General features: G+C 39.6%; 2 protein-coding genes across 4 annotated transcripts; one reads left to right on the top strand and one right to left on the bottom strand.

The window, feature by feature from the left end:
* The first annotated feature begins 256 nt into the window (after nt 1-256).
* On the top strand, nt 257-2,159 carry sf3b5 (splicing factor 3b, subunit 5). Of its 2 annotated transcripts, none has more exons than XM_061232439.1 (2): nt 257-389; nt 1,596-2,159. In XM_061232439.1, exon 2 carries the CDS (start codon nt 1,602-1,604, stop codon nt 1,860-1,862), a length of 261 nt encoding a protein of 86 aa, XP_061088423.1. In that variant the 5' UTR covers nt 257-389; nt 1,596-1,601; the 3' UTR covers nt 1,863-2,159. The 2 variants fall into 2 exon arrangements, with proteins under 2 accessions (XP_061088423.1, XP_061088422.1); XM_061232438.1 differs by having other exon boundaries at nt 331-485.
* A 4,920-nt stretch (nt 2,160-7,079) lies between these two features.
* Nucleotides 7,080-26,118, bottom strand: ltv1 (LTV1 ribosome biogenesis factor). 2 transcript variants are annotated; one of them, XM_061232541.1, is made up of 11 exons: nt 25,880-26,118; nt 18,618-18,749; nt 16,370-16,570; nt 15,721-15,808; nt 15,411-15,543; nt 14,887-15,118; nt 13,820-13,947; nt 11,535-11,671; nt 10,016-10,068; nt 8,576-8,776; nt 7,080-7,714 (listed from the first exon to the last, which is right to left on the bottom strand). In XM_061232541.1, the coding sequence occupies exons 1-11, from the start codon at nt 25,880-25,882 to the stop codon at nt 7,601-7,603; spliced, it is 1,422 nt and encodes a 473-aa protein (XP_061088525.1). In that variant the 5' UTR covers nt 25,883-26,118; the 3' UTR covers nt 7,080-7,600. The 2 variants fall into 2 exon arrangements, with proteins under 2 accessions (XP_061088525.1, XP_061088526.1); XM_061232542.1 differs by having other exon boundaries at nt 14,887-15,103; nt 25,880-26,114.
* Between the last annotated feature and the right edge of the window lie 1,103 nt (nt 26,119-27,221).

Genomic DNA, 27,221 nt, shown 5'->3' with positions numbered 1-27,221 from the left:
AGTTGAGGATGATACAATATCACAACAATGAAACTATAGAGCATTTAATACTTTATTGCTTTAAGTATTCTGAGGAGATGAAAGAGGTAGTATTACAGCTTAAAGAGAAAAGATTGCATTTGTATTAAAGAAATATTTTGCCAAGAAATTCAGGAGATCTGTTTTTTATTTTTATTTTTAATTAAGTATCTTTAAAAAAGTTCATTAATAGATTTTTTTTTCCTTTTTTTTTGTTAAATAATATTCCCGATTCACACTCCATTCCAGTAGGTGGCGATAATGCACCTTTATGTTGTTCAAGAACAGTAAATTAAACACCTCGAAGAAGAAACCGCAGTAAAGGAAGCCATCTTCAGCTTTCCTGTTTAAGATCTTGGTCATCGTTTGTGGTACGTTTCTAGTATCTTTTTTTGTGTTTTAACTGAAGATATATTCTTGAACTTTTTTACAAAATAAATATTATTAATATATTTTTCTGCCAAACGGTAAGACACCCCTTTTCAAGCATTTTCGTTTATTTTGGTAGGCTTCAATGTAGTTCAATGCATGTGTTACTTCTATGAACTAGAAACTAAGAGTTGGCTAGCGAGAAAACAAGTTGTATACCAATATGGTCGAATGATCTTAAAAATGTATCATTTTTACGTAACGTATGCGGTATATAGCTACTGTTTAGCTGGCTACTTGGCTAACATCACACTGTAGCTAACAATAGCTAACTATTCTACAGCACCGTTGAATGCTATCCGTTTGAGCTAGTTGGGTGTCTGCCGCTATTACGTAGCTACATAGCCAGCTAACTTTATCTAGCATCATCTTTCATATCAGCGCAACATTACCTAGTACGTTATATAACATATACTTGACCAAAGAGTGTAAATCGTCTAAAGATCAGGCTGTATGTTCTCACTGGGGGTAATCATGAAGTGGGTGTAAAGCAGTGAGAGAAGGAAGATTGAAAGTGAGGTTGAACCCTATGGGTTGAACGGACTAAAACATTTGTGATTTTAGTCTACAAAGAGAGTGAGGGCAGACAAGGGAACTGTGAGGAAAGAGCAGGACCGAGTTGGGTCAGTGGAAAAACAACAGAGGTGATGGATAGAAGGTTTTTGGCATTTATTGCCATAGTTATAAATTGTGCCAGTAAGATTAAATGGGAGAAACTAAATGGGAGAAAATCAAGATGGTGATGTACACTGCTGGGGAGATTCCATGTAAGCAAAATACAGGGGATTTCGGAGAAAGGGCTTTGTGGGAGTCAAACTTCTGGGAAAAATAGTTGGTGAAGGTGGGTTTAGGAATGGGAGTCTTACTTATTTATAAAGAATCAAATGTAATTTGATTACTTTCAAAAGTAATGTAATGCATTCAGTGGGTGGTCTTAATACACAAATATTTTTATTTTTTCAACCACCATTAAAACCGAAAGAACCATCTGGTCACCAGTTAGGTGAGGTGAGCGTACTAAGTCTGATAATTAGTGTTGGATGAAGGATGCTAATGCCATGTTTGGTGTACGTGACTACGTGTCTAGCTGCATAATTTAAAGCCACTCATAAATTCTAAAACCGAATTATTTGGTGTTTTGTCCGCAGTCCAATATGACCGACCGATACAACATTCACAGCCAGCTGGAGCATCTGCAGTCAAAGTACATTGGGACTGGCCATGCCGACACCAGCAAGTGGGAATGGTTGGTGAACCAACACCGGGACTCTTACTGTTCCTACATGGGACATTTTGATCTGCTCAACTACTTCTCCATTGCTGAAAATGAAAGCAAGGCCCGTGTACGCTTCAACCTCATGGAGAAGATGCTACAACCCTGTGGCCCTCCGGCAGACAAGCCAGATGACGCATAAATCATCTGAGGAGGGATTATTTTGTGGTGTAGTCATCTGTTTCAGTGGCCTGAAAGGATAGACATTGTGAACATAAAGGACGTGAATATATATCTTTTTCCCCTATAATTCATTCAGACATTGCATAACACACACTGTGCCAAAATTGTATTTTGAATATTGCTGAAACTATTTGTGGGAATTGAACCTTTGTACTGTGATTTTTCTCTGAGCTTTTGAATTTTTATTTTCAAGTTGGCTTGTGAAAGTGAACGGATGCATTGATACAATAAAAATGCTGTGTCTGGCAAAAAAATATATATATATATTTTTTTTTACTTGCTGTGACCAATTAAGTTGCATAGAATGACATGTAGGATATGTGGATATTAATGAAGTCTGCCTGGTCTTTAATTCTCCTGTTTGAAACATTACAGTTTATGTGCGGAAAGAACATTAGCTACTAGAACTGCACTGATTCTTGAAACACAAGCAGCTGTTGAGACAGCCTATGAACAAAAGATCTTTGCACTCTTGTGAACTTGAGAATTAACATCAAAACCTGAATCTTGGTATGTACATTTAACCACTTTAACCATATAACTTTAAGAATGGCCTTGCTACTCCCCCCAGAGTAATTTGAGTCTTATTTGCTTCAAGACAAATCCTCTAAAAAGTACTGTAGTTATATTCTGCAAACTTGTATCAAACACTCACCTCACATGTTTACCTGTGCATGCAGTAGTTGGCAGTACATTGCCATGGCAAGTGTTTGCCCCACTTCTTGACTTCCTCTCTTGACCATTAGGAGTACCTTTAAAGTGTGGAAAGACAAACTCCTGGCAGGGCCCTGACAACCCATGAATACCAATGTATTCTGGTGTCTTCAGTGACAACTGCAGGAGGTAGGGCCCATAGATCATAGGCCTAGATTAGGGCATTTTAGACATTGATGTTTGTTCAGCAGCATTCTTAGAAAAATATGCCCTGTTCCCTCTACCCATCAAAGGCCATAAATCTACACATAACATTTCTCACAGAAATAACATGTAAACAGTAGGCCTGAATGTTCTTTTTGGGTTTAATTTGGTGATAATGCATTTTATATACATTTATTTTGGCTTTCCTGAATAGAATTTAGTGTTCCCCGCAGGAACTGTGGCGAGGGGACTTTGAACCATATTGGGGGGTATGGGGGCATTAGGGTAGATCATTAAAAATCAAAAAAGAAATTCCCATTTTTCTCCCAATTCGCTAGGTAAATGGTTGGCATTTATATAGTGTCTTTATCCAAAGCACTGTACAATTGATGCTTCTCATTCACCCATTCATACACACACTCACGGCGATTGGCTGCCATGCAAGGCACCGACCAGCTCGTCAGGAGCATTTGGGGGTTAGGTGTCTTCTGACTGCTGGACAAGAGCTCTTACTGTATGAGCATGTCGCCCCATGTTAGGTAACTGTACCCTGTTTATTATCAATTCCCATGTGCAGCAGAAGAAACGCTATCGCAACCCTGCTCCCCGGCAGCCGGAATTAAAACTGCCTTCTTCAAGCCTTACTGTCTCTAGTCCCGGACTGTAATTGCAAGGCGATCCTCCCTGCTGAGTCCCTCCTCCATCCAATTATTGCCACTCCCACATCCGCCCGCTATACTCGGATCTGGCAGGACCAGGATGCGAACCCCGGTCCTCGGTGGGTGACTGCATCAAAGTCCAATGCCTTAACCGTCCCCTTGAACAAACTTATTTCCTGCATTTCCGCTGTTAACCAGTTGCAGCTTCCAAAGCTGTCGCCCCCTTATGTTGCATCACATAGAGCATGGTAGATGGGAGACGGCAAAATGGATATCATTATAGTTCAGAGCACAATGGTAAAATATGATCAGGACAATAAAGAACTCTGTCGGTCTACGGCAGACGACACCAGATGCGTCGCTCTCCTGCAAGCAGCGGATGGCCATGATCAGTGCCTGGGTGTGGACCACCATGCGTGAACTGCATCATTCTACCTCACTCAGTTAAGCTGGTTGGCAGAGGTGGAATTCTCTGGTAGCCCAGGATTCCTTCTGTCTGGTGTGGTCCCTCTAAAAAGACAAGGGTGGGTGCACTACCTAGTAAGTCTTCTGAATCTTCTCCAATTAAGGCCCTCCTATTGTACCTCCAGCCTGCCAATCAGGCAGCCCCTGCAACAGCCTCCAGTGAGCTCCCCGTACCGGGATAAAAAGGCCTCCTACAGCAGTTTCTATGAGAAGGAGTCAAAGGAGGAATCAGGCTCTTGAGTGTCAGATCCCAGAAGATGGATAAGGGGACATTGGGGAGTTTGGAGCAAGAAGGCTCCACCATCACCAGGTTCAGAGTATAGGCACTGCTTCCTGGTCCTGAGGATGTGGAGGAAAAGCCAGGGTGTTCCCTTGGGGATGATTCTGTTCTGTTCTTCTGGGAACTAGTGCACACAGATGCTTGGCCCTTTTGGGGCCAATCAATTTTAGGGCCTATTCTTTTCTTCCTGGACATGCTCATTACTGCTCAGTTCTCAGAGAAATACATTATCTCTTTCCACTGTTATGTGGACAATATTCAGCTTTACCTCCCTTTAACAGCAAATGACAAGTGTTCCCTTAAGATCCTGTCTGGTTGTCATGCTGACATTCAAAGACTTGATGACAAAAACTTTCTCCAGCTAAATGCATGCAAGACGTAGGTGATCCTGTTCAGTCTGCCTGACTCTCTTAGAGGTGTCTATTGACCTAGGGCTTCTATCCCACTCTTGGATGTCATTTTTTATTCTGCCCTTACATTCAGCAAACACATTAATTCTGTCATTAAAACCAGCCTTTTATTTTTTTTTTTACTTCATTTGGTATTTATTAAGACTTCTACTGCTGTAGCCTATCCACTTGATGTTCTGTTCCTGTCAGCTTTGACCAGTCTAGCCATTCTCCTCTGACTGTCTGCCGAACTGCTGCTCACTGGATTCATTTGTAGTTTTTTTGCACCATTCTTTGCAAACTCTACAGACAGGTGTAGTTGAAAATCAGCAGTTTCTGAGATGCTCAAACCACCCTCTCTGACCGTGGAATGATTGTTGGTGGCAAAGTCACTTCCCCATTCTGATGGTTGATATGAACATTCACTGAAGCTCCTGACCGTATCTACATGATTGTATGCATTGCATGCTGCCACACCATTGGCGGATTAGATTATTAAACCTATTTATTCATGCAATTGAGTTAAAATGTTCCTAATAAAGTACTCAGTGAGTGTACACCTTCAAATCCTAGCTGAAATCGCACTTCTTTCCCCTTGCTTTTAATTCCACATGAGTCTTTGTTGTTGTTTATGGTGTAATCTGTTTTTATTTTTTTACATACACTCCCCTCCAAAAGCAGCAAAGTCCATTCCTTTCTTTTGGCTATACAATGAAGACAATTGCATTTGAGGTCAAAAGATGTAAATGAGATTCCAGCTTTTATTTCATGGTATTTTTATCTAGATTTGTTAAACAACTTGAAACATATCGCCTTTTGTATCAGACCACCCAATTTTTAGGTGAGCAAAAGTACTGGAACATGTGACTGACAGGTGTCTTGTTGCCCAGATGTGTTCTGTTAGATTGATTAGCTAAACAATAAATTGTTCTGAACGTCTACTCTTGGTTTTAACCTTTGGTTTTGCCTGTGAAGACTGCATTTGTGTTAGAAATGATGAAGCAACATGAGTTGTCTTTTGGAGAAAAGCAAGGCAATTTCTTGAAGCTTAGATCACTGGAGATAGCTTGGACAACAACTTGGAATGTCCTGACAAAGAAAGAAACTGCTGGCGTACTGAGCAAGATGTTGAACAGGTCGACCAAGGAAAACAACAGCAGTTGATGACAGAAACAATGTGAACATTGTGAAGAAAAACCCTAAAACATCAGTCAGTGACATCACACACAATCTCCACAGGGCAGGGGTGAAGGTATCTCAATCAACCATCTGAATAAGACTTAGAGAGCAGCAATATAGAGGCTATACCACAAGATGCAAACCACTCATTAGAAGTAAGAATCGGAAGGCAAGAGTACAATTGCCAAAGAAGTATAGCAATGTGCCATAAAAGTTCTGGAACAAGTTGTATGGACTGATGAGACCATGGATGGAAAGGACAAAGTGTGGAGAAAGAAGATATGAGCTCACCTGTGAAGCACGGTGGAGGAATCGTCATGGCTTGGGCTTGCATGGCTGCTTCTGGAGTGGGCTCACTAATCTTTATTGATGATGTAACTCATGAATGTAGTAGCTGGATGAATTAAGAAGTCAACAGAAGTATTGTCTGCCAACTTATGGAGAAATGCGTCCAAGCTAATTGCGAGGACCTTCATCATGCAGCAAGACAATGACCCAAAACACACTGACTTCATTAGGGAGAACAAGTGGAAGGTTTTAGACTGGCCAAGTTAATTGCCAGACCTTAACCTGATTGAGCATGCATTTCACCTCCTGAAGAGGAGATTGAAGCAAAAAACCCTTGAAACAACAGAAAGAGGCTGCAGTAAAAGCCTAGATAACCATCACAAAAGAATGCAAGTTTGGTGATGTCAATAGGTCGCAGGCTTGATGTAGTTACAGCAAGCAAGGGATATGCTACCAAATATTAAGTGTTACTTTCATTTACTTAAGTACGCTCTGTTCCAATAGTCACCTCAAAATTGTGTGGTTTGATACCAAAGGTGCTAAGTTTTAAGTAGTTCAACACATCTAGGTGTAAATACTAGAAAATAAAAGCCGAAATTCTGAACTCTTGTCTTGTCATGTTTTATTTTTATATTTTTATTGCAAAAACAAAGGAATTGGCCTTGCTATTCCAATACTTTTGGAGGAGACTGTATATAGTAATTAGAAATTGTACAGCACTTTGGTTGACGGCAGTCATTTTAAATGTGCTTTATAAATAAATGTGACTTGACTTGACTGTTGGGGTGGGGACTGGAGTGGTCTGGCAGCACAGAGCAGCTGGAGGGCTGAGGTGCAGACAGCAGGACACATTTCTATCCCTCCAGATTCTTTCCCCATGGGAATGGAGTGGAACAGATCTCGCACAGATTCAGCAAAGCCAATGTGGAGAAGATGGAACAGATGGCCCTGTGATTCTTGTGTGATCAGGCAGTTGTAGATTACATGAAGTAAATTTTATGATTGTTCTGGGCCTCTAACCCTGTTAGAATTACTGATGGAAAAAAACCACCAAAACCTAGAGTACTGAACAGCACCACAACAGCTACTGCTCAATGCCATTTTGTGATTTATTGTTGTTCATGGCAAGATGTATAAAATGTCGTGTCAACACATAATTTCACGTTTTAATACTTTCTTTTCCACTGCAGAAATGCAAATAAAGTTCATTACCTTATGAATAAGGTCAGGAAATCTGTTGATCTATAGATAATTGCATAATTCAGCTTATTTGGCAAGATGATAGTCCAGAAAGTACACAGGCACAACAAACCTAGATGTCTAAAATACAGGAAATGCCCTAGAAATATCAAAATGGCGCAGTGGACACAGATCTGTACGTATCAAACATTTCCAGGTGAGATGAAGGAAAGTCTTCAAAATCATTCAGAATTAAGCAAAGGTGGTGTCTGGGAATTCCCCTGTATGGTCTGAAGACAGCTTGGAGGGTTCCAGCAGTAAAGCGCACTCATGTCCCACAGTTGAAAGCCATTCTCACAGTCAGGGTAAGATGCGGGGAGCCGATTACATACAACAGAGGCTAGGACAGTTTGAGCCCTTGCATGTTGGTCCGAAGGTTTATCTGTTCCATTTCCTGCCGGGTTTTCTCTTGCTTGAATGCCATCTTATTGGCCTTCTTTTCCACTCTCCTTTCCTGTTTGGATAAAGCAACAGTTACTGCACATTTTTGCATTTAGCATCACAGTACTACAAATGCTTGCCTTTAGAAAACAGCCAAGTACAGGTGTAGAGAGGACTCCACACTGAAACTGAAAAAATTATGAGAATGCTAGTGAGGTAAAGGGGAATTTTCAAGGGATAAGATGAGATTACTGAGAATTAGAATAATATTACAAGGAAGAGTGCAAAAGACACAAAACAAACAGAACCGGGGGCTGCTAGGTAGCTCAATCTGTACAAGCGCTGCTTGCACAGTGAGGATCACAGTTGTGGATCAAATCTGGCCTATGCCACTGCCAACTGTGACCAGCAGCCCTGTAGGGGAGGAACTTTATTGGCTTGCCTCACCCAAGTGATATATGGGAGGAATTCAGTCGGATTCATTACCATAGCAAGCCCTGTTGGCCTTCTGGGTCCCCGTGGTTTGCTCTCTATGCATAAATAGGTTTGGGTCTCCCCATCCTGTGCAACTTGTGGCTGCAGCTGGCTGGCACTGCTTTCTTCAGAAAGCATGAGTCGTCATGGCTCTTCCAAGCCAGTAGCAGGGGGTGTACATGAGCACGCTTGTGCATAAAAACCAAATAAAATGGCGGAGACAGCCAACAAGCTGCACAACTGCTTGCCACGTCCAGTGTACAGGGAGGCCCGTAAGTATTTCAGGAGTGACAATTTTTAATTCCTATGCGGTTCAGGGATGCAAATACCCTCAAATGTAAGTGTGGACTGCCAACTTTAATTTGAGGGTATTTCCATCCACAAGGAGGAATTACAGCCCTTGTGTCACTGTCCAAATACAGAGGACCTCACTGTAGATGTGGGGTGAAGAGTGAATCACCTTGCGCTCCTCTTTGATGGTCTGTTTCCTTGCCTTTCTTGCTTCCTTGCACTCCTCTTTGGGTCGCGGTTGTGTAGAGACACGGGGGAGGTCCAAGTCGTTGATCCTCTCCATGCGCTCGGCCTGCTTGGCCGTGAGACCTCGCCCTGGCAGGACCTCCTTTGGGATTCCACTCTTGCTGGACACTTTGATGGGCTTCAGCTGAAAACGCAAGCTCTGATTCAGCCACCTAACATACACAGTGGGGCCTTCACAGTCAACTCCTAGTCATGAAATGGAGGCTACTGAAGGTTAAATTAATGCAGGTTTCTTGTTGGTCAAACAGACCATTTTACTGCTGATGGTTTTTTGTGAGAGTTCAGTAGCCTTTTAACTTAAGCTTCCCGTGTGACATGTACAATGATATACAGTGCAGCTCTGAAGTATTTGGACTGGCTCTTTGTCTCTATAGTCCACCACATTAGATTTGAGATGAAAAATGAATGAGGTTAAAGTACAGACTGTCAACGTTAATTTGAGGGTATTTACTAGGCTTGGGCGGTATACTGGAAATACTCTATACCGGGGTATTAAACCTTTTCTCATTTCATCTCAGCCAATGTTTGGATGAACAGCATGTGTATAGAATACAGAAGTGCCAGGTTTCTTTCCAATTGCTTCAGCTCATTTAGCATATTATTCCTGGAATGCTGCTTCCAAACAAACTTGCTAGAAGCAAGCAGCCATTTCCTGGTCATGCTGAGAGACAATGCTCACTAGCACCACTGCAGTTGGCTCCAGTATAGTCTACATACTGAAAGCTGTCTTATACGGAAGCGACTGAATACACCCAACTAATTGGAGCTGAAAAGCAAACTGTGCAATTGCTTTTTGTCCCATAAAATAGAGGGACTTTGTATAAAAAGGGATGCGATTCCTACATCGATCCCGAAATCCCAATATGGTTGTAAATTGCCTCAAATTAAAGGTGACAGTGTACAAAGAGTACAGTGCCAAAAGAACAAAAATTGTAAGACTGTGCAAATACTTACAAACTACAGTCTAAGCTATTCATAATGCACCAAGATTAAGTCTGTCTCTTCTCTAAACGTGATTGTGACTGTACATTTGTAGATGGTCAATCTCTAGTTCTCATATTGATATTACATTATAGAATAATATAATTCTAAGCCTGTAAATTAAAAAGAGCTTAATTTGGCTAACCTGAATATTGAGGTAATACTTAACTTTTTTACGGTTAACAAATGAATGGGGGAAAACAAGTTTCATAATGGTGTAGTTTACTGTGACATGGTGCAGCACAATTAATTGTACAACATAATAAAATTACTAACCTGATACAACATATATTGAATAGTGAGTGCATCATATCAAGTGATCTACAATTTCCTTTTATAAAAAAATTACACAAATGCTCTTCTCCTGAATAGACACACTTACCATAGGTGGATCTTGGATAAGCTTTGGATGGTTATACAGGTTTGAGTAAGTACCTATAAATATATACAGTCAAATTATCATGGCACACATTTGAGAACACATATAGAAATGATTAGTCGACCAACAAATTAAATAGCCTAAGGTTAACACTATGTTCGACCAGTTGAACACATTTGCTAATGTTAGCTAGCAGTACCAGAAAAATGCACTACCACAGCTTTGTTGCATCAATCTCAGACGGCTTGGTGACAGATTTCTCAGCAATCACTAACGTTATACTAAGCGCTATAACCAGCTAGCTTGGTTAGCTAGCCTACTATGTTATATAATACAAATACAAATTGTTTCAGATTATATCCCGATTACATTACACAAATCCAGCTAATGCAGAGCACTAACTTTTTGAACTGGTGGCACTGGCACCACTAACGTTTTCAACTGGTGGCACAATCACAAAATTTAGTGCCGCACATTTAAGTTGTATACATTATATTTCTCAAACTTTTTTGATGGATGTTTGGAATTGAAATATTGTTCAAGCTCATGGTTCAACAGGTGGACACAGTAGTTGTAGAAGCAGCAGAAGGTGTGAAATGTAACTATTCACTGCAAGCATACAGCAGAGAGCGTCCCGAATGCATCTGTGTCTGAAACAGCCACATGCCCTTGTTTTACTCCCCGCATCGACACGCCAACCTGCTGATGCACAACCATGATGATGAACGTGTGAACTGATCAATGGCACTTGATTATGTGCAAATATAATACTAACCCACAGAACTATAATTCTAATGGTGAGATTTTAAAGTAAAGAATATTAGAAAAGTTTTTGGGAAAAGAAGAAAAACATCTACAGTTAGTTCACAATGCACATATAATATCGATATTTCTAAAAACTACAGGGAAATATTTCTTAAAACCCAAAGGCACAAGTACAGTATTCAGGCATTAATTACTACGTTTGCGCTTTTTTGTCTGTCTCTTCATAATATTTGCCATGACAAAAAGGCACTTAAATAGCAACACCACTGAGAGGCCTTGTCATTTAGTCATTTTTAAGTTATTTGTTTTGATCTTATGTACATAATGACATAGAATGGTAATCAACAGTCAGAGATCTGCCGTATCTATACTATTCCACTATTACTATTCTACATTTCTATTGACTAGGTTATGAAATATATAAATAGTCAAAGAGCTGGTGTTTTTTTTTATTCATAATGGTTTGGTTTAGGAAGAAATGTCCGCAGCCGCAGGTTGCAGCCATGGTTAATTTTTGTATCACATTATTCCACTATTGTATCACACTGCAACTTACTGAGGGGGACATGGAGCAGTGTGCAGTTAAGAGAGCAGACTGAGTGGTGCAGAGGATAAAGATTTTCAAAATTTTTCTATTTTCAGAAATTATGCAGGTCTAATATCTAATCTATGTACATGAATTAAATTTACAATGATACTTAAATATTGGTGGACCCCACCATTTACAAGTCACAACAAGGTTCTTAAGAGATCTTACTGAGAACAGTTTCACAGTCCCATTTCTCTGTGGGTGGCTCCTCGATTAGTATAGTCTCTATCTCTGGTTTCTCCAGTTCCTCCTCTTCATTCACTACAGGAAGTGGTTTTGGACCCAGGTCTTCAGGCTTCTGGTATCTAGTCACACATATACACCAGGGTTAATCACCAAATCCACTCAAGCAGTTAAACAATTTTCAATAACTAGGGCCACAAGCTTGATTTGCTGGTTCTTGCATGGAATTCAGTCCTTGATCAAAGAGGTCAATTGTATCCCAATTACCACACTAATCATCCAAGCAGAAATCACACTGCTAGTTTTTCCACTGCTAGAGTGAACTACCATGGATATTTACCATATAACAGTATAATATTTCTTCATGTGTATCCTAGAATCCCCATAGCAACACTGCAACTCTGCACTGTTCTAGTGCAAAAAATACCAGCTACCAGCACAGTCATCAAAATCTGTAACCAAGTCTAATTGGATGTTATCATGATGATCAAAAAACCTGACAGCCTTAATACATTTTGAGCTGGTTGACACAGAAGCTTATTTTCTGCTTGCATATCGAAACATCAAAGCGTGCATTAGCCAGCTGTGAACTTTAGTTGGCAAAATTGTGCCAAGACAATATAGGAACTATTAATTTATATCAAACAGTTAAGCCAAGAGCCACCATTTCTGGTTGAACTGCCCCTTCAAGTTCAGTTTCATTTATAGAGGTTCCTGCTGCAGTAGATACTAGGGATGTGACATTCTTGTAAACGTTTACCATCCCATTTGTTAAACGGTTAACCGTGTCCCCGGTACTGCTTATGACCACTAGAGGCCGCATCTTATTTAAAAAAGAAAAAAAAAGAAAATAGACAAATTTAATTGCATTTCATTTTGGGCCATCTTATTAGTTCCATTTAAACGTCACATTGTCAACGAATCAGATAATAGCCTAATTGCTAAATTAAAGACTTAAATTCACATTGACATTGGACAGTGCAACACAGTTACAGCAATCTGTAGTTAAATCCCTGTATTTCATCGGTTAAAATGATAATTCTTCATGTTTTCATCCCTCTTGTCTCTGGCTTCTGCCTGACTTGATTATCATGAAATGTGTAAATCTGCTGCTGTTAAAAACTTTGTTACACATTGGGCAGGGTTGAGCACTCAATATTTTCCTGATATAATATAACTCCAGGTCTATTCAACCATGGAGTTATCCTATAACTCCATTATATAAGGCGACTGATAGAGGCGATCATATAAGGCGACTGGTCTGATGAATTTACCTTTATGCCAATACAGGTCTCTATACAACAGCATACATTTTCATGTAATGGTAAACTTTGTTAATGCATTTGATTTTATATGGTACAGAGCAATCGTGGTGATGAGATTAACGTGGTGCATTTTTCGCTGAAAGGAATTTTTGCAATAATATGCAATAATGACAGGCTACTTGTCTAAAGACTAAGCTCTGGCCAACATTAGATAGAACACAAGACTGTGATTGCACTATTAAGAAGACTCAAAAGTTGTTAGATTTAATAAAATGAAATTATAGCCTTTATGTGACTTTTTCAACTTGCTTACGGAGTAATATTGTGTGCAACATTTGTCCAGTGATGTATTGCTTTGTGTATTTTTATTGTAGACACGGCATACTGGAAAGCAACGTTCAGTTTGCTGGTAGTTTGAATTTGTGGGTCAACGAATAAACACGGATCCTCTGTGAACCTCTAGAAACAACATAACGTTACAATAAGCCATACTTGATTCAACAGCTACAGATTTAAAACACAAATAAATTATTTGATAACTATAATACTGTAGCATTCAATTCCCAGTGGTATTTGCATTTTAAATCCCCTGATTTAAAGATTGCTTGCTACTATAGCTTGTCGATTGCTAGTTTAGAACATAAACAGCAATAATATGCCTGGTGGTGAACGCACATTTATTTTAAACTGAGTTTACGATTTCAGCTTCAGAAAAAACTATAATACTGTAGCATTCAATTCCCAGTGGTGTTTGCATTTTAAATCCCCTGAAATGGCCAAAGATTGCTTGCTAGAACTACTATAGCTTGTCGATTGCTAGTTTAGAACATAAACAGCAATAATATGCCTGGTGGTAAACGCACATTTATTTTAAACTGAGTTTACGATTTCAGCTTCAGAAAAAAATTATCGGTTAACAATTTTTTGTGAACGTTTCGAGAGTTTTGGTTAACTATTCAAACGTTTAACCGTTCACACCCCTAGTAGAGACTGCCCCACACTCACTCTTTTGCCTTCTGTATGAAGTAATCTTTAATGACTTCCTCCAAACGAGCATTGTTAGGGTCTATGAAACCTTCTAGCTCTGCATTGTCCAGGGCCCCAATCTCGTCATCGTCAAACTGTTCAAAAAACTGAAGGAAGAAGGAAAGATTTTGTTACAATTTACTAAGAACTGCAAATTGATTCATGCCTAAAGCCTATTTATTTCACAAAACAAAGTGCTTTTGCATTTGGAACAGAAGAAACCCTTCCAGGGTGCAATATAACAGACATTGGTTCTACGACTTATTATGAATTGGCATCCTGAGATGATATAGTCCTGGCAATTGCTGGGCAGAGCCATTCCATTATAAAAAAAAAAAAAAAAAAAAAAAATCAGGCTGAAAGGAAGAGCAGTATTTATGGACACATTTATTTATTTATACAGTTCATTGCCTTTAGTCCCACACAGAATTTGTACACCCCGCTATATTGACTCCTTTTGACAGGTGGCGGAGTTCATATGGCAGCTGTGCCAGACCACTGGTGACCATTTACCAAGTCTAAATTTAAGACAAGACTGGAAGTCGAATAATAGACAGCAGTTTGAGAAATGCAATCTCTTTCAGACTGGCTGGAGGCACAAGCTTCATTAGGCATTATCGGAGTATTCAAGCTTTCATAAATGCAAATCTTCCCAAAGAGAGGAAATGCAACAGATAGAGGCAGACTTCAGAAATATAAATTAGGAACAGGGTGGTTCAGAACTGTGTAATGTTTCTAAGTTTGAAGTTAAAGTTAACATGCATTCATTTTAATTTGAAAATGTAATCGTTTGAAATTGTTACCTGCATTATTTTTAACAGGCTCTTATTGTAGCAAATCTTAAATAACAAATCATTAAACAAGCCACAGGCTGTCACAGGCTGTCATTAAAACATTAAAACATTAATTAAAACATTAATTAACGTTCATTTAATTAACAGTGTGTTCCCCTTGGAACTGGGTTAATCAAATAAGTGCTAGGGTTGGACGGTATGATGGTAATATGGTATACGAAAATGGTATTTGAAAATAACAACGGTGCTCACCTTTTCAAAGCGGTCATCAAGGAGTGTGAGCTGCTCATTCCTTCTCATGACTGAGGAGGTCAGAGAGTACTCAGTGAAACGGCTCTTTGTTTCCTCGTCCGCAAACAGGAACATTGCATCGCCCACATCCTCTGAAAGGGGGCCATCTGAATTACAGTCGGTGTCCTCTTCCTCACCACTCTCTTCCTCGTCTGTGTCCTCCCACTCATCACTGTCACTACAGTGGGAGAGACTGATCCATAAACAGTCCGCAATATAAAAATACAGGCATGTCCGCAAATTCATTCCTTCTACAGTTTAACATGGTTCACAGTTAACTTTTCAGTCCTTTTATGACTTCCACAACCACAAATCTCATGCTATTCAAATGCCAATTTTGCCTCAAAACTAAAATTTGTTTTACAAAATTATCCTACGGGGAAATATTTTGATTGCATGCAGTCACAGTCACATGGTAGTCCTTACATGGGCAACCACTGATATACAATTGTACAGAATTCTAAATGCTGCATCATCACACTTACCCCTCTTTGTCATCTCCTACAACATTGTTGGCCTTCAGAATGAAGTCATCCTCAAGCACGTTCTCTGGGTCATCATAGTCAAAGTCTTCATCTAGAGCTGCCACAATATCAGGATCCATATCTAGCCTTGGACCTTTAAAAAAATAAAAAGTAAAAAATAAAAAAAACAGAATTTGTTCAGTCCTAGAATTTGTTCAGATCACTGAAGGTAAACGTTAATACTTTTTGATCTTGTGATTAATCACAGACTAACAAATTGTTTAACAGCACAAATATATTACCAGCTCATCAGCTTACCGAGACCACTCACCTGATATAGGTGCTGCTTTGTTCAACAAACCCACTTCCTCCTCAAACTCAGATGCGAAAACAGAGGATGGCAGATTGATGGATACAGCCTAATGAATAATATTGCAAGAAAATTACCACACAAAAGTCCTCATTTTCCAATTCACACACATTATTTATAAACAGCAGCATAATTATTCAAAGCTCAGCAAGCTGAAAGAATATATACAATGAAACAAATGATTCCCCCCTTACAAGAATATAAACAAGAGTCCTGTTCTTACAGTATTTCCCACACAAGTGAATTTCTTTTTCTTTCTAAAAGCATTATTTTTACTGTTCAGACTACCACATCACATCTAACATATGTTGCTTGGGTAGTAGGTCTGTGCATATTCCTTGTGTAGAGTGCAGGTGCTCAATCAAGCACAGGAGTCGTGTACAGTAAGAGGGCAATCCCACTGACTAAAACCCTCCAATACTGAACAATGTTCTGACCGTTAAAGCACCACTGCCAACATGCCAGAATTTGATACCAAACCTGGGATATATCTACACATTGGAACCCCCTGTTTTATAAGGATGAGCCCTACAGCTCCAATTTTTGGCTTTAAAAAAAATGTTGCGTTTACAGGGCATTACAAGTTTAAATATTTTACAGAATGCCTTACAGGAAGTGTGTGCGTCTGAAGCTCTTCCTCCTCCACCTTTCCGCCCTCGGTGATGATCACTCGTCCTTCTTGCAGCGGTAGGCTGGCACACACCAGCTCTGTGGGACACATGGGCTCCTTGAGGTGTTGCAGGTAGTCGTAGCCATCATCAAAGAACACACCAAACTGCCTCTGCTCCTCTTTTCTCTTCTCAGCCTCTACCTGCCAGGATGGCAAGATGCGCAATGGCAGGCAATACCACATGTCAACCAGGGGATCATTTTTCATGGATACCTTTGTTCCCGATTCTCATGTTAATTTTAATAAGCTTAAACTCCGGTTGTGCTGCCGTCCAATTTGACCAATTTACAACTTTTCTGTGTCAAAAACATGGTTTCTTTCTTAATTGCCACAGGGTTTCATTAATCTGTCCATAACAGGCATCTGAAGAAATGGCATCACTTTCAATACATTTTAGGATTTTTATCCAAATATTGCACATCCGTCTCATTTCCAGTCAAATACTGCTGGTCATACATGGCTCCAGATGGGGAGTAAAATGCGACTTGAAACATCTGCTGGTGATTGAATATTTAAGATTGGTCGCTGAATGTGTGCTACCCTGCCAGTTATAATGTAAGCAGAAATCTTGTTGAACACCTTTTCCGGCATTGTTCCTGTATACTGCATTATGATTTATGTTGAATCTCTCAATGTGGAAATCCGTATTCTTGTTTTTGTAATCCGTAGCCTATGTTTTGTAATTGGTGTGATTAGTTGTGTTGTATGAGCTAGCCAATTAAACAGATAAAATAGCCTGTTAACTAATCCAAACATGAAATAAGTGTTGCTTAGTAACTTAATGAATTCAGTATAGAGATCCTGTTTTTATTTAAAAGATTTTAAAGACGTGAAAGATTTAATAATAATAATTAATATGTAATCAAATTAATAATTAATCAAAAAGCTTATCCTCAAAGGACTGGAGAAACAAAAACCCTATCAGGAAATCTGTCTGTACTTTTTATGAAAGAATTTGCTTTGGCACCAAGTGGGTTTTGGTATCAAAGTCAGAAATTTTGTATCAAGCCAAGCCAAGCCAAGCCAAGCCAAGCCAAGCCAAGACCACACACACACACACACACACACACACACACACACACACACACACACACACACACACACACACACACACACACACACACACACACACACACACACACACACACACACACACACACACACACACAAATGGGACTATTCAGCCCAACAGAGCCTTGAAATGCATGCTTCACACACCATTGCACTGGAGAAGCAAGAAATGTTGCAAAACCACAGAGAATAATGAAATAAGTTGTCAGACCAGACCAATAATTGACATGTTTGAATGTGCAAAAGTTTTTTCTGTCTGTAAAAACTGTAAGAATCTTGAATAGAAACCTGAAATAGCCAATGAGAGCCCAACTGACTGGGAAGTGGAATGGTTGTTTGTTCTGAAATCATGTTGGATCACGTGTTTGTGCAAGATCCCATGTTCCAAGATTTGCTTTGGATACTATATGGATGCAGACCATTTACCATTAAAATAAATGTTAAGTGTGTGATGCTTCATCTTGTGTGTGTGCATTCTGACAAATGAAAGACAACAACAATCTGTGAAATCGGTTACGTGTGGTCTCCCAAGCTTTCAATATCACTTAGGATTTGAAGTCCTGTAGTGTGCACCAGCCATACACCACACTGGAGCCAATATTGAACAATATTTCACATATTTACACAGCGATTTGAATTTAGGAATTTAGATCTTTAGGAATGCCCTCCATTAGGATAGAAATGTTCATTTGGACATAGGTTTTCAGGTTATGACGTCTTTCACAATAAAATTGCATTGGTCAGTTTCGACCAATAACACAACAGTTGTCATTATATGGCAGAAATTTGAAAAGGTATTAAGAAAAAGCTTTACCAAAGTCAAAATAATACATAGATTATGCTTCTTTTTCTCAAATTAGGTCTACATTAGGTCTACAGACCAAATTCCAAAAAGAAGGGTAAAACTTGTGATAATGACTGGGAATGAAGTTTGTTAAAAAAGAATTAAACAATATTAGGTCTTAATTTATGCTTAATGATTGCTTGATAAACATTTAGACCGCCCGATTTAGGACGGGAAGACATACTATACTCGAAAACACAACGAGTCAAACCACTGCCACTGGGTGGATTTTCATAGCTGCCTTAATCAGCTGGCACATACCGATTGATTTACCTTATTGGCAGGTAGCAACACATGCTGAGGGGCCTTCTCATCAGCCACTAATGGATCTCTCTGGCTTCTGTGGACCAGGTGAAAGGTCACAGCCTTCTTCTTCTCAATGAATGCTTTCTTCTTTCTGTGAGGCTTTAAAAAAAAAAAAACAACAACATTATTTTCAATAGACAGACAAAAACCTAAAACAGCGACAGGTAGATCAGTCATCAGTGGCCAGACCTCATCCACTCCACCCGGGTCCGCCGCTCTGAGTTCCTGGACCACTGCTGTCCACCTCCTCTGGTTAATCCCCATTCGTCAACACATCCTGGAGCTACTAATGCATTACCCCTGCCCCTCTCGACCTTTAGGCACGTGATTCTTGTTAGTAATGTGAAAGGCCAGTAATGATTAGATGAGGATTGTTCCTTTTGATCCGTTCCTATAGTGAACTCTCTTTCTAAAAAATAGGTAAGGCTATTCCACGGGTCATATACAGTACTGTGCAAAAGTTTTAGTCAGGTGTGAAAAAATGCTGTAAAATAAAAAATAGAAATGTTAATAGTTTATTTTTATCAATTAACAAAATGCATGAACAGAAGAAGTGGATGAACCGAAGAAAAATCTAAATCAAATCAATATTTGGTGTGACCACCCTTTGCCTTCAAAACAGCATCAATTCTTGTCGGTATACTTGCACACACACAGTTTTTGAAGGAACTCGGCAGGTAGGTTGTTCCAAACTAGCCACAGTTTGTGGATTTAAGCAGCCTCAAATGCTTCTGTCTCTTCATGTAATCCCAGACAGACTCGATGAGGTTGAGATCAGGGCTCTGTGGGAGCCATACCATCACCTCCAGGACTCCTTGTTCTTCTTTACGCTGCAGATAGTTCTTAATGACATTGGCTGTATGTTTGGGGTCATTGTCTTGCTGCAGAATAAATTTGGGGCCAATCAGATGCCTCCTTGATGGTATTGCATGATGGATAAGTATCTGCATGTACTTCTCAGCATTGAGAAGACCATTCATTCTGACCAAATCCCCAACTCTATTCGCAGAAATGCAGCCTCAAACTTGCAAGGAACCTCCACCATGCTTCACTGTTGCCTGCAGACAATTATTCTTGTACTGCTCTCCAGCCCTTCGGCGAACAAACTGGCTTCTGCTACAGCCAAATATTTCACATTTTGACTCATCAGTCCAGAGAACCTGCTGCCATTTTTCTGCACCCCAGTTCCTGTGTTTTCGTGCATAGTTGAGTCACTTGGCCTTATTTCCATGTCGGAGGTATGGCTTTTTGGCCGCAATTCTTCCATGAAGACCACTTCTGATCAGACTTCTCCACACAGTAGATGGGTGTACCTGGGTCCCACTGGTTTCTGCCAATTCTGAGCTGATGACACAGCTGGACATCTTCTGATTGCAAAGGAAGTAAGCATGATGTGTCATCTACTGCACAAGTTTCCTTGGCCGACCACTGCATCTACGGTCCTCAATGTTGCCTGTTTTTTTGTGCTTCTTCAACAGAGCTTGGACAGCACATCTGGAAACCCGTCTGCCTTGAAATTTCTGCCTGGGAGAGACCTTGCTGATACAGTATAACTGCCTTGTGTCTTGTTGCTGTGCTCAGTCTTGCCATGGTGTATGACTTCTGACATTTAACTGTCTCCAGCAACCTTACCTTGGAAGTAATTCCTCTGGCTGTTCCTCACCCAGATTTAACCCTCCGACACAGCTGTTTCTGTTTCAGTTGATGATCATTAGCTCCTGTTTGGTATAATTGGATAATCACAGACCTGACTATATGCCTACAAAATCCCTGACTTTGTGCAAGTGTACCTAGAATAATGGATGCTGGTTTGAAGGCAAAGGGTGGTTACACCAAATATTGATTTGATTTAGATTTCTTCTGTTCACTCACTTCGCATTTTGTTAATTGAAAAAAATAAACTATTAACATTTCTATTTTGAAGGCATTCTTACTTTATAGCATTTTTTCACAGCTGTCTAATACTTTTGCACAGTACTGTAAGTTAAACGGTAAAATGGATAGAATGCAAATAAGATACTTTTTAGAAAATATTGGAGGTGCAAAATGTAGGAAATTGGAATCCACCATGCACAACACTTGCATAGCCTAAACCACTGATTTTATGGTATGGTATGGTCATAAGACTGTGTGACTCGGGAAACAGAGAAAGATTCCCATGACAATGTCCATCTCTGCAGGACATCTTCATTAGATGTAGTTTGTGTGGTGATCCAGAATCAAAAAATGTTTATTTCTTCTAAATGGCTCGCTGAGTATTGCTCTGTGAAAAGGCTTTGTCTTAGAGGGAGGGAGGGAGGAGGCAGGCCAGGTCGCATAACTCATAAATGTTCATTACAGAAAGGCCATTAGCCCTCCTACTGTCACCTGGTGCTGAAAAATTGTGTTAGTAATTTATTTTATATTTCTCATTGGATTTGCTACAATATTTTGCCATCGTTTGATATCCAATACCTTCATTAACAAATGTCAGTGATCCACAAAAAGTGTTACTATTGGTCGTGTTTTTACAACATTCCTGTACGTGATCAAAACTACAATTTACAAGCTGGGTTTCTAGAGGGAGCAATTTACAAACCACATACAGGTGCATCTCAAAAAATTAGAATTTCATGGAAAAGTTCATTTTCATTTCACCTGAATTGTTTTAGTTTGAGTCTAGTTTTAGTCTACTAAATATCATAAGATTTACGTCGACTAAATAAACAGTAGATTTAGTCGACTAAAATCTAATGGGTTTAGTTAAAGTGTAATGCATTATTCAAGCATTTCTCTAGAATTTCCAAACTCATTATATATTCCTGGAGGAAACATCTATTAACCTGTTATTATGGAATGGTATTAAGGATTGAATGTGCAATACAGACACAGGTAACTGTTGTGATTATATGAAACATATCTTTATCATGAAATTTAATGTATATAAAACCAAGTCTCATAAAGAAACAAGAATACGGCCTTGCTTTTCACAAAAGACCAATAATTATATATGCATTGTTTATAACAACTTGCATATGATATTCTTCCTTCTTTCAAGCAGAAGTGCAAAACAAATATTTAAAAAAGAAAAACTGTATTGGCTGTAATGCCAGAGCTGGTTTCTTCTCCTTCTGCTGTGGTGAGTTTAAATGCTGCCACCATATTACTCCCATTGTCTGTTATTAAGTAAGGATCTTCTCCTTTGGTATGCCCCACTCTTGGATACATTTGTCCACACATGTCTTGATTGATCGTGCAGTATGTGGGTGGGCTACTTGTTCAAGGGCCAATAATATGTGTTTGGGTTTATTTTGTTCAACACAAAAGTAGCTTGAACTTATAGCAAGAAATGAAGCTGTCAGTCCTTTTTTTTTTGTCCGCAAGTCAATGCCAATAGATACTCTCCAGGCAGCAGCCAGCTTCTTTTTGAATTTTTGTCTTTCATCTTCATAATGTTTGTCAATCAGATGGCTTATTTTAGTTTTCTTTGGAACAGTCAGCCTCCTATCTACTGTCTCCATCATTAGAACAAAATCCTCATCTTCAATCGTTGTGACTAGTAAAATCCTGTGCGCCCAATCCGTTTTGCCATGGCCTACTCCTTGGTCTGTTGTTCTTTAGAGTCACTTTTGTACTTTGAAGCACTCAGAAGTGCTGTTGAAATATTCTGCTGGGATGCACTAGCTTCATTTGCCCTCAGTGGCCCGTCCTTGTCATTGGAGGTCTTCTGTATCTATGAGGTTGAATAAGGGGGAAAAATCAAGTTCAGATTTTTCTCTCACTCCCCTCTCTCATACACACGCGCGCACACAGCTCCAAGTTGTCTCTATACTAATTTCTCCCGTCATATGTCTAACAATAAGTAAACTACATTTCTTAAAACATGCATTCTTCTTTTTATTACGTATTTGTTTCAATTTGAGGACAGTGAAACTTCATACGTAGGCTATTATCTTTAGCATGTCAATCGATCTTTTGATTCACGGCCTAAGATTAGGAACTCTGAGCCATTCACTTCTCTAATCAGTACAGGACAGCGGTGGTTTCTTTTAGCTTGTATTGTATTTCAAGTTTAGCGAAAACACACCAGCTCAGTTAGCTGATAAAATAGCGTTAGCTTGAAGAAAAACATTTTAAGTAAGTGTGCTTACCTTTGCATGAATTTCGGGATGACTCGTCTGCAAATGTTTACAAAGACTCTTGTTTTCCTTGACATCAAATGTGAAATTTATCCATGTCTGTTCTTCTCTTTCTCCCAAACGTTGACATTTCTGTACTAGTTTATGATGCGTCATGCAGCCAGTGTATTCTAGTGCATCGTTTCTCAATCTATAGGCCGCGGACCGGTGCCGGTCCGTGGAGATGTCGCTGCTGGTCCCCTGAATCCTGCCCTTCCCCCACTCAAAATTCAATTTATTTTACCATCTATGATCGCGACTCTGCCCGGCATGCCCCCGTCCCTACGTCGCCCATCCAACATTCTCTAACGTGAAGCTTTCCCGCCCGCGAGAGGTTACGTGCTCTGTTCTATCTCTGTCACTGTCACTCTGAACGTTCAATCGCAGGCCTACACACACTACGTCTACGAGCTCAATATGGCATGCTCAAAGCAAGCTAGCATCAAGGGTTTCTTTAAAAGGAAACCTGATACACCTACTAATGCTACACCTGACGTTCCCAATGAACCACCGGCAAAAAAGCATCGCCCATTTACTCAAAATTATGACCTAAATTATGACCTCAAATTCGGCTTTGTGTCCAACAATTCTTCTCCCCCCCAACCCATCTGTGTTATTTGCCAGGCAATGCTAAGCAACAAGGCAATGAAGCCATCGAAATTGTGCCGGCATTTAGAAACTCAACATCCCCACTTAAAAGACAAACCAGAAGACTCACCTACTGGGCCTTGAAACGCCAACGTCAAATATGACTGGGCCCCAGCACAAAAAAGTTTGAGAAAGGCTGTGCTAGTGGACTTCCCATCGGGTAGATCAGTATGTTACTATTTAATTTCAAGTGTGTGCATTAGATTAACCTCCATACCATGCAGAGTTCCACTTTGGGATCTCATCCCAAATCGTCCCTCCCTAACATTTTTGTCTCGTTTTTAATCGTTGACGAAAGTGTCAATATATTTTGTCATAGTTTTTGTCATCATCAATTAGTTTTCATTTAGTTATCGTCTTGTTTTCGTCAGTGAAAAAATGTTGTTGACGAAAAATGACGAAAATTATTCGTCAACAAAATAATAATACCCTATGGGGTTCAGGTCAAGCGAGTTGGCTGTCCAATCAAACACAGTAATACCATGGTCAGCAAACCAGTTACTAGGAGTTTTGGCAATGTCCTGCTAGAAAAGGAAATCAGCATCTCCAGAAAGCTTGTCAGCAGACGGAAGCATGAAGTGCTCTAAAATCTCCTGGTAGATGGCTGCATTGACTCTGGACTTCATAAAACACAGTGGACCAACACCAGCAGATCACATGGCACCCCAAATCATCACAGACTGTGGAAACTTCACACTGGACTTCAAAGCAACTTGGATTCTGTGCCTCTCCACTCTTCCTCCAAACTCTGGGACCTTGATTTCCAAATGAAATGCTAAATTTACTTTCATCTGAAAAGAGGACTTTGGACCACAGAGCAACGGTCCAGTTATTTTTCTCCTTAGCCCAGGTAAGACGTTTCTGACGTTGTCTCTGGTACAGGAGTGGCTTGACACTAGAAATGCAACACAATTGTCCATTGCCTGGACACGTCGGTGCGTGATGGCTCTTGATGTACTGACTCCAGCCTCAGTCCATTCCTTTACTTGACAATCCGCTCAAGGCTGCGGCCATCCCTGTTGCTTGTGTACCTTTTCCTACCACACTTTTTCCTTCCAGTGAACTTTCCATGAATATGCCTTGATACAGTACTCTTGTGAACAGCCCGCCCTTTCAGCAATGACCTTCTGTGTCTTACCCTCCTTGTGGGGGATGTCAATGAGTGTCTTCTGGAAAACTGTCAACTCAGCAGCCCCATGATTGCCCGACCAAGTAGAGTGCATAAACGAATATACTTTTCAGAAGGTTGACATTTCTGTATTATAAATCAATGGTCTTATGAAATATTCTAATATTTTGAGAGACTGGATTTTTCATGAGGTGTAAGCCGTAATCCAAGATGAAAACTAAAAAAGGCTTGAAATATTTCACTTTATGTGTAATGAATCTAGAATATATGAAAGTTTAACTTTTTGAATTACATTACAGAAAAAAATGAACTTTTCCATGATATTCTAATTTTTTTAGATGCACCTGTACTTACTCTTGCCATATTGTTGTAACTGAGTTTGCGCGAAAAACAAAAGTATGAAACACTTTGGAATCACTGGACATAGCCTAAAGTTGATTAAAATTACACAAATGTCAGAGCGTGGCACAGTCACCAGTTTTCGTCCATTTACACTCAGACCCCAGAGGGTCGATCCGTTTCAGGATTTTGTTCTAGTCTTAATTATTGAATTGACTCAATAATATCTTATCTGACAACCAGGGTAATGTATAGAGAAAATTAAACACAAGGCAATTGGTTGGAACAAAACCCTGTACGCAGACCATACCTCGAGGACCGGAGTTGTGCACCGCTGATCTAAGTTAATTCCCCTTCTTTACCATAATGCGTCATTTGCCAAGCTGGGGCATTATTTAGCTAGCGTAAAACTGTGTTCCGAAGACCAAGTTAGCTCACGATGTACCAAACAGTGCAACTTTCAAGATTAATAAATGAAAATGACATCAAGATCAGCGTTGATTTTTGTTTGTGTGTGTGTGTGTATGTGTGTGTGAAATTCCTTCCATTTTGATTAAAGATTTAGCTACCTAAAATCGTGAGCTAACACGCGCTTCCTAAGACAGGGAAGTCGTGTAGTTATCTTTCGTTTTCTCTATAATTATCTTATTCACGTCAACCAGAGTGTTTTGGTGTCTGGGATAGACAATAAGCAACCATAATCATAAACTACATTCCTCGTTGAACGAACGTTAACTTCTGGAGGAAGCGGCCGTTTCCCCGTGTTCTCCTCGGAGCAAAGTACGTTGCATTTACTGTTATTTTACCACTGTTATTGAACGTTAACAGCGAACGAATAACGAATAAGCAGCTGGCCGGGTTTGCAAGCTAACTTTACAAGACATACGTATACGTTAATGTTATCAACAACATTGTGTGTGAACGGAAAACACGCTTTTGAAATACAGGTTGCTTACCATGCTTCCACGGAGTTTCTGTCAGTATTTGAGCTTTAAATGTTATCCACGCAGATATGTATTGGCAACAGTATGAGTTGGTACCATAACGAGCAGAACTTAACTTTTATTTCTCAAAATTGAGCATTTCCCCAGTATAAAACGGGAAATGTTTGGTATGGATTATTTCCACAGTTCAATGATTATTTCTCACACGTTGCCTCCGCCATGATAGAAAGGACCATATCGTCAAATGTACGGGTCGAATGAAGACAACGCTAGCTTTCTTGCTGTTAATTAGTCTCTTAATTCTAGAAAACGAACACATAATTTAATATCTATTAAATAATTAAATAGAGTGCCTTTAAGCTGCTGCCAAATATTCATTTATCAACAAATGTAGTTCGGTAACGTTAAAATGTTAAAGTATTGTGTCCCCTTTCTGCTTGAATTTGGTTCTTACCACCAGACTAGACTAATCGGGCATGAGCGACGACTCTCAAGACGTTAGTATTGGCTTATCTGCCTTTAAAAAAACTGACGTGCTGCCATTGATGAAATCCTACTTTTGTCTAAATGAAATAAATAAATACGCTTTTATGCTAAATAAACAATCAAATCAATGAATGTTGCAGGTGTAAAAAAACAAAAAAAAAACGCCAAAAGAACAGAAATTGTCCAAATACTTACGGACTGCACTTCATATATTGTAATACACACACGCATAGTGGTCACTTTATTAGGTTACCTATTTAAATTTTATTTTTATTTACAATTATAATTGAGAAATTAATAAAACACTGAAGCCTCTGAGAGGGAAGCAAAGAAACAGGAAAAAAAAAAACAAGGCTAAATTTGGACATGGACAGACATAGACAGGACACAGTTGATGGGGAGACTGGTGAAAGGAAAACAAACAGATTGTCCTTTCTTCCTTTTATAGTATATGATTTATGAATGATATGCTTGCGCAAGTGTCCATGTTTGTGATGATAAGATTTTTGTGTCCCCTTGTGTGAGTGTGGGTGGGGTTAGGTTTGGGACAGCTGGACATACAGTGAGGTCCGTAAGTATTTGTGCAGTAATACAGTTTCTGTTCTTTTGGCTCTGTACTCCAGCACATTGGATTTGATGAAACAATGAGGTTAAAGTGTGGACTGTTACCATTAATTTGAGGGTATTTGCATCAATATCGGGTGAACTGTGTGGGAATTACATCCTGAATGTAATGAATATGTAGGAATATACATAGTCCCCGAGACAGAGTGGACAGAGTCCACAGAGTTGTGCCAATGAAAGACAAGGAAGCCATTATGAGGCTGTGAAAAAAACAGTCCAAGACATAGGCCAAACTATTACCGAA

The sequence above is a fragment of the Conger conger genome, chromosome 2 (assembly GCF_963514075.1).
Source record: "Conger conger chromosome 2, fConCon1.1, whole genome shotgun sequence".
Classification (NCBI taxonomy): domain Eukaryota; kingdom Metazoa; phylum Chordata; class Actinopteri; order Anguilliformes; family Congridae; genus Conger; species Conger conger.
This window is presented reverse-complemented; position numbering and strand designations above follow the sequence as displayed.

Excerpts from the sequence above, each read along its gene's own strand:
- sf3b5 (XM_061232439.1), top strand. The coding sequence starts at position 1,602 with ATGACCGACCGATACAACATTCACAGCCAGCTGGAGCATCTGCAGTCA.
- ltv1 (XM_061232541.1), bottom strand. Across the intron at positions 13,948-14,886 it reads TTGATGACCGCTTTGAAAAG|TTTTTTGAACAGTTTGACGA; the intron begins GTGAGCACCGTT and ends TTCTTCCTTCAG. Across the intron at positions 11,672-13,819 it reads TTCATACAGAAGGCAAAAGA|ATACCAGAAGCCTGAAGACC; the intron begins GTGAGTGTGGGG and ends ATGTGTGACTAG.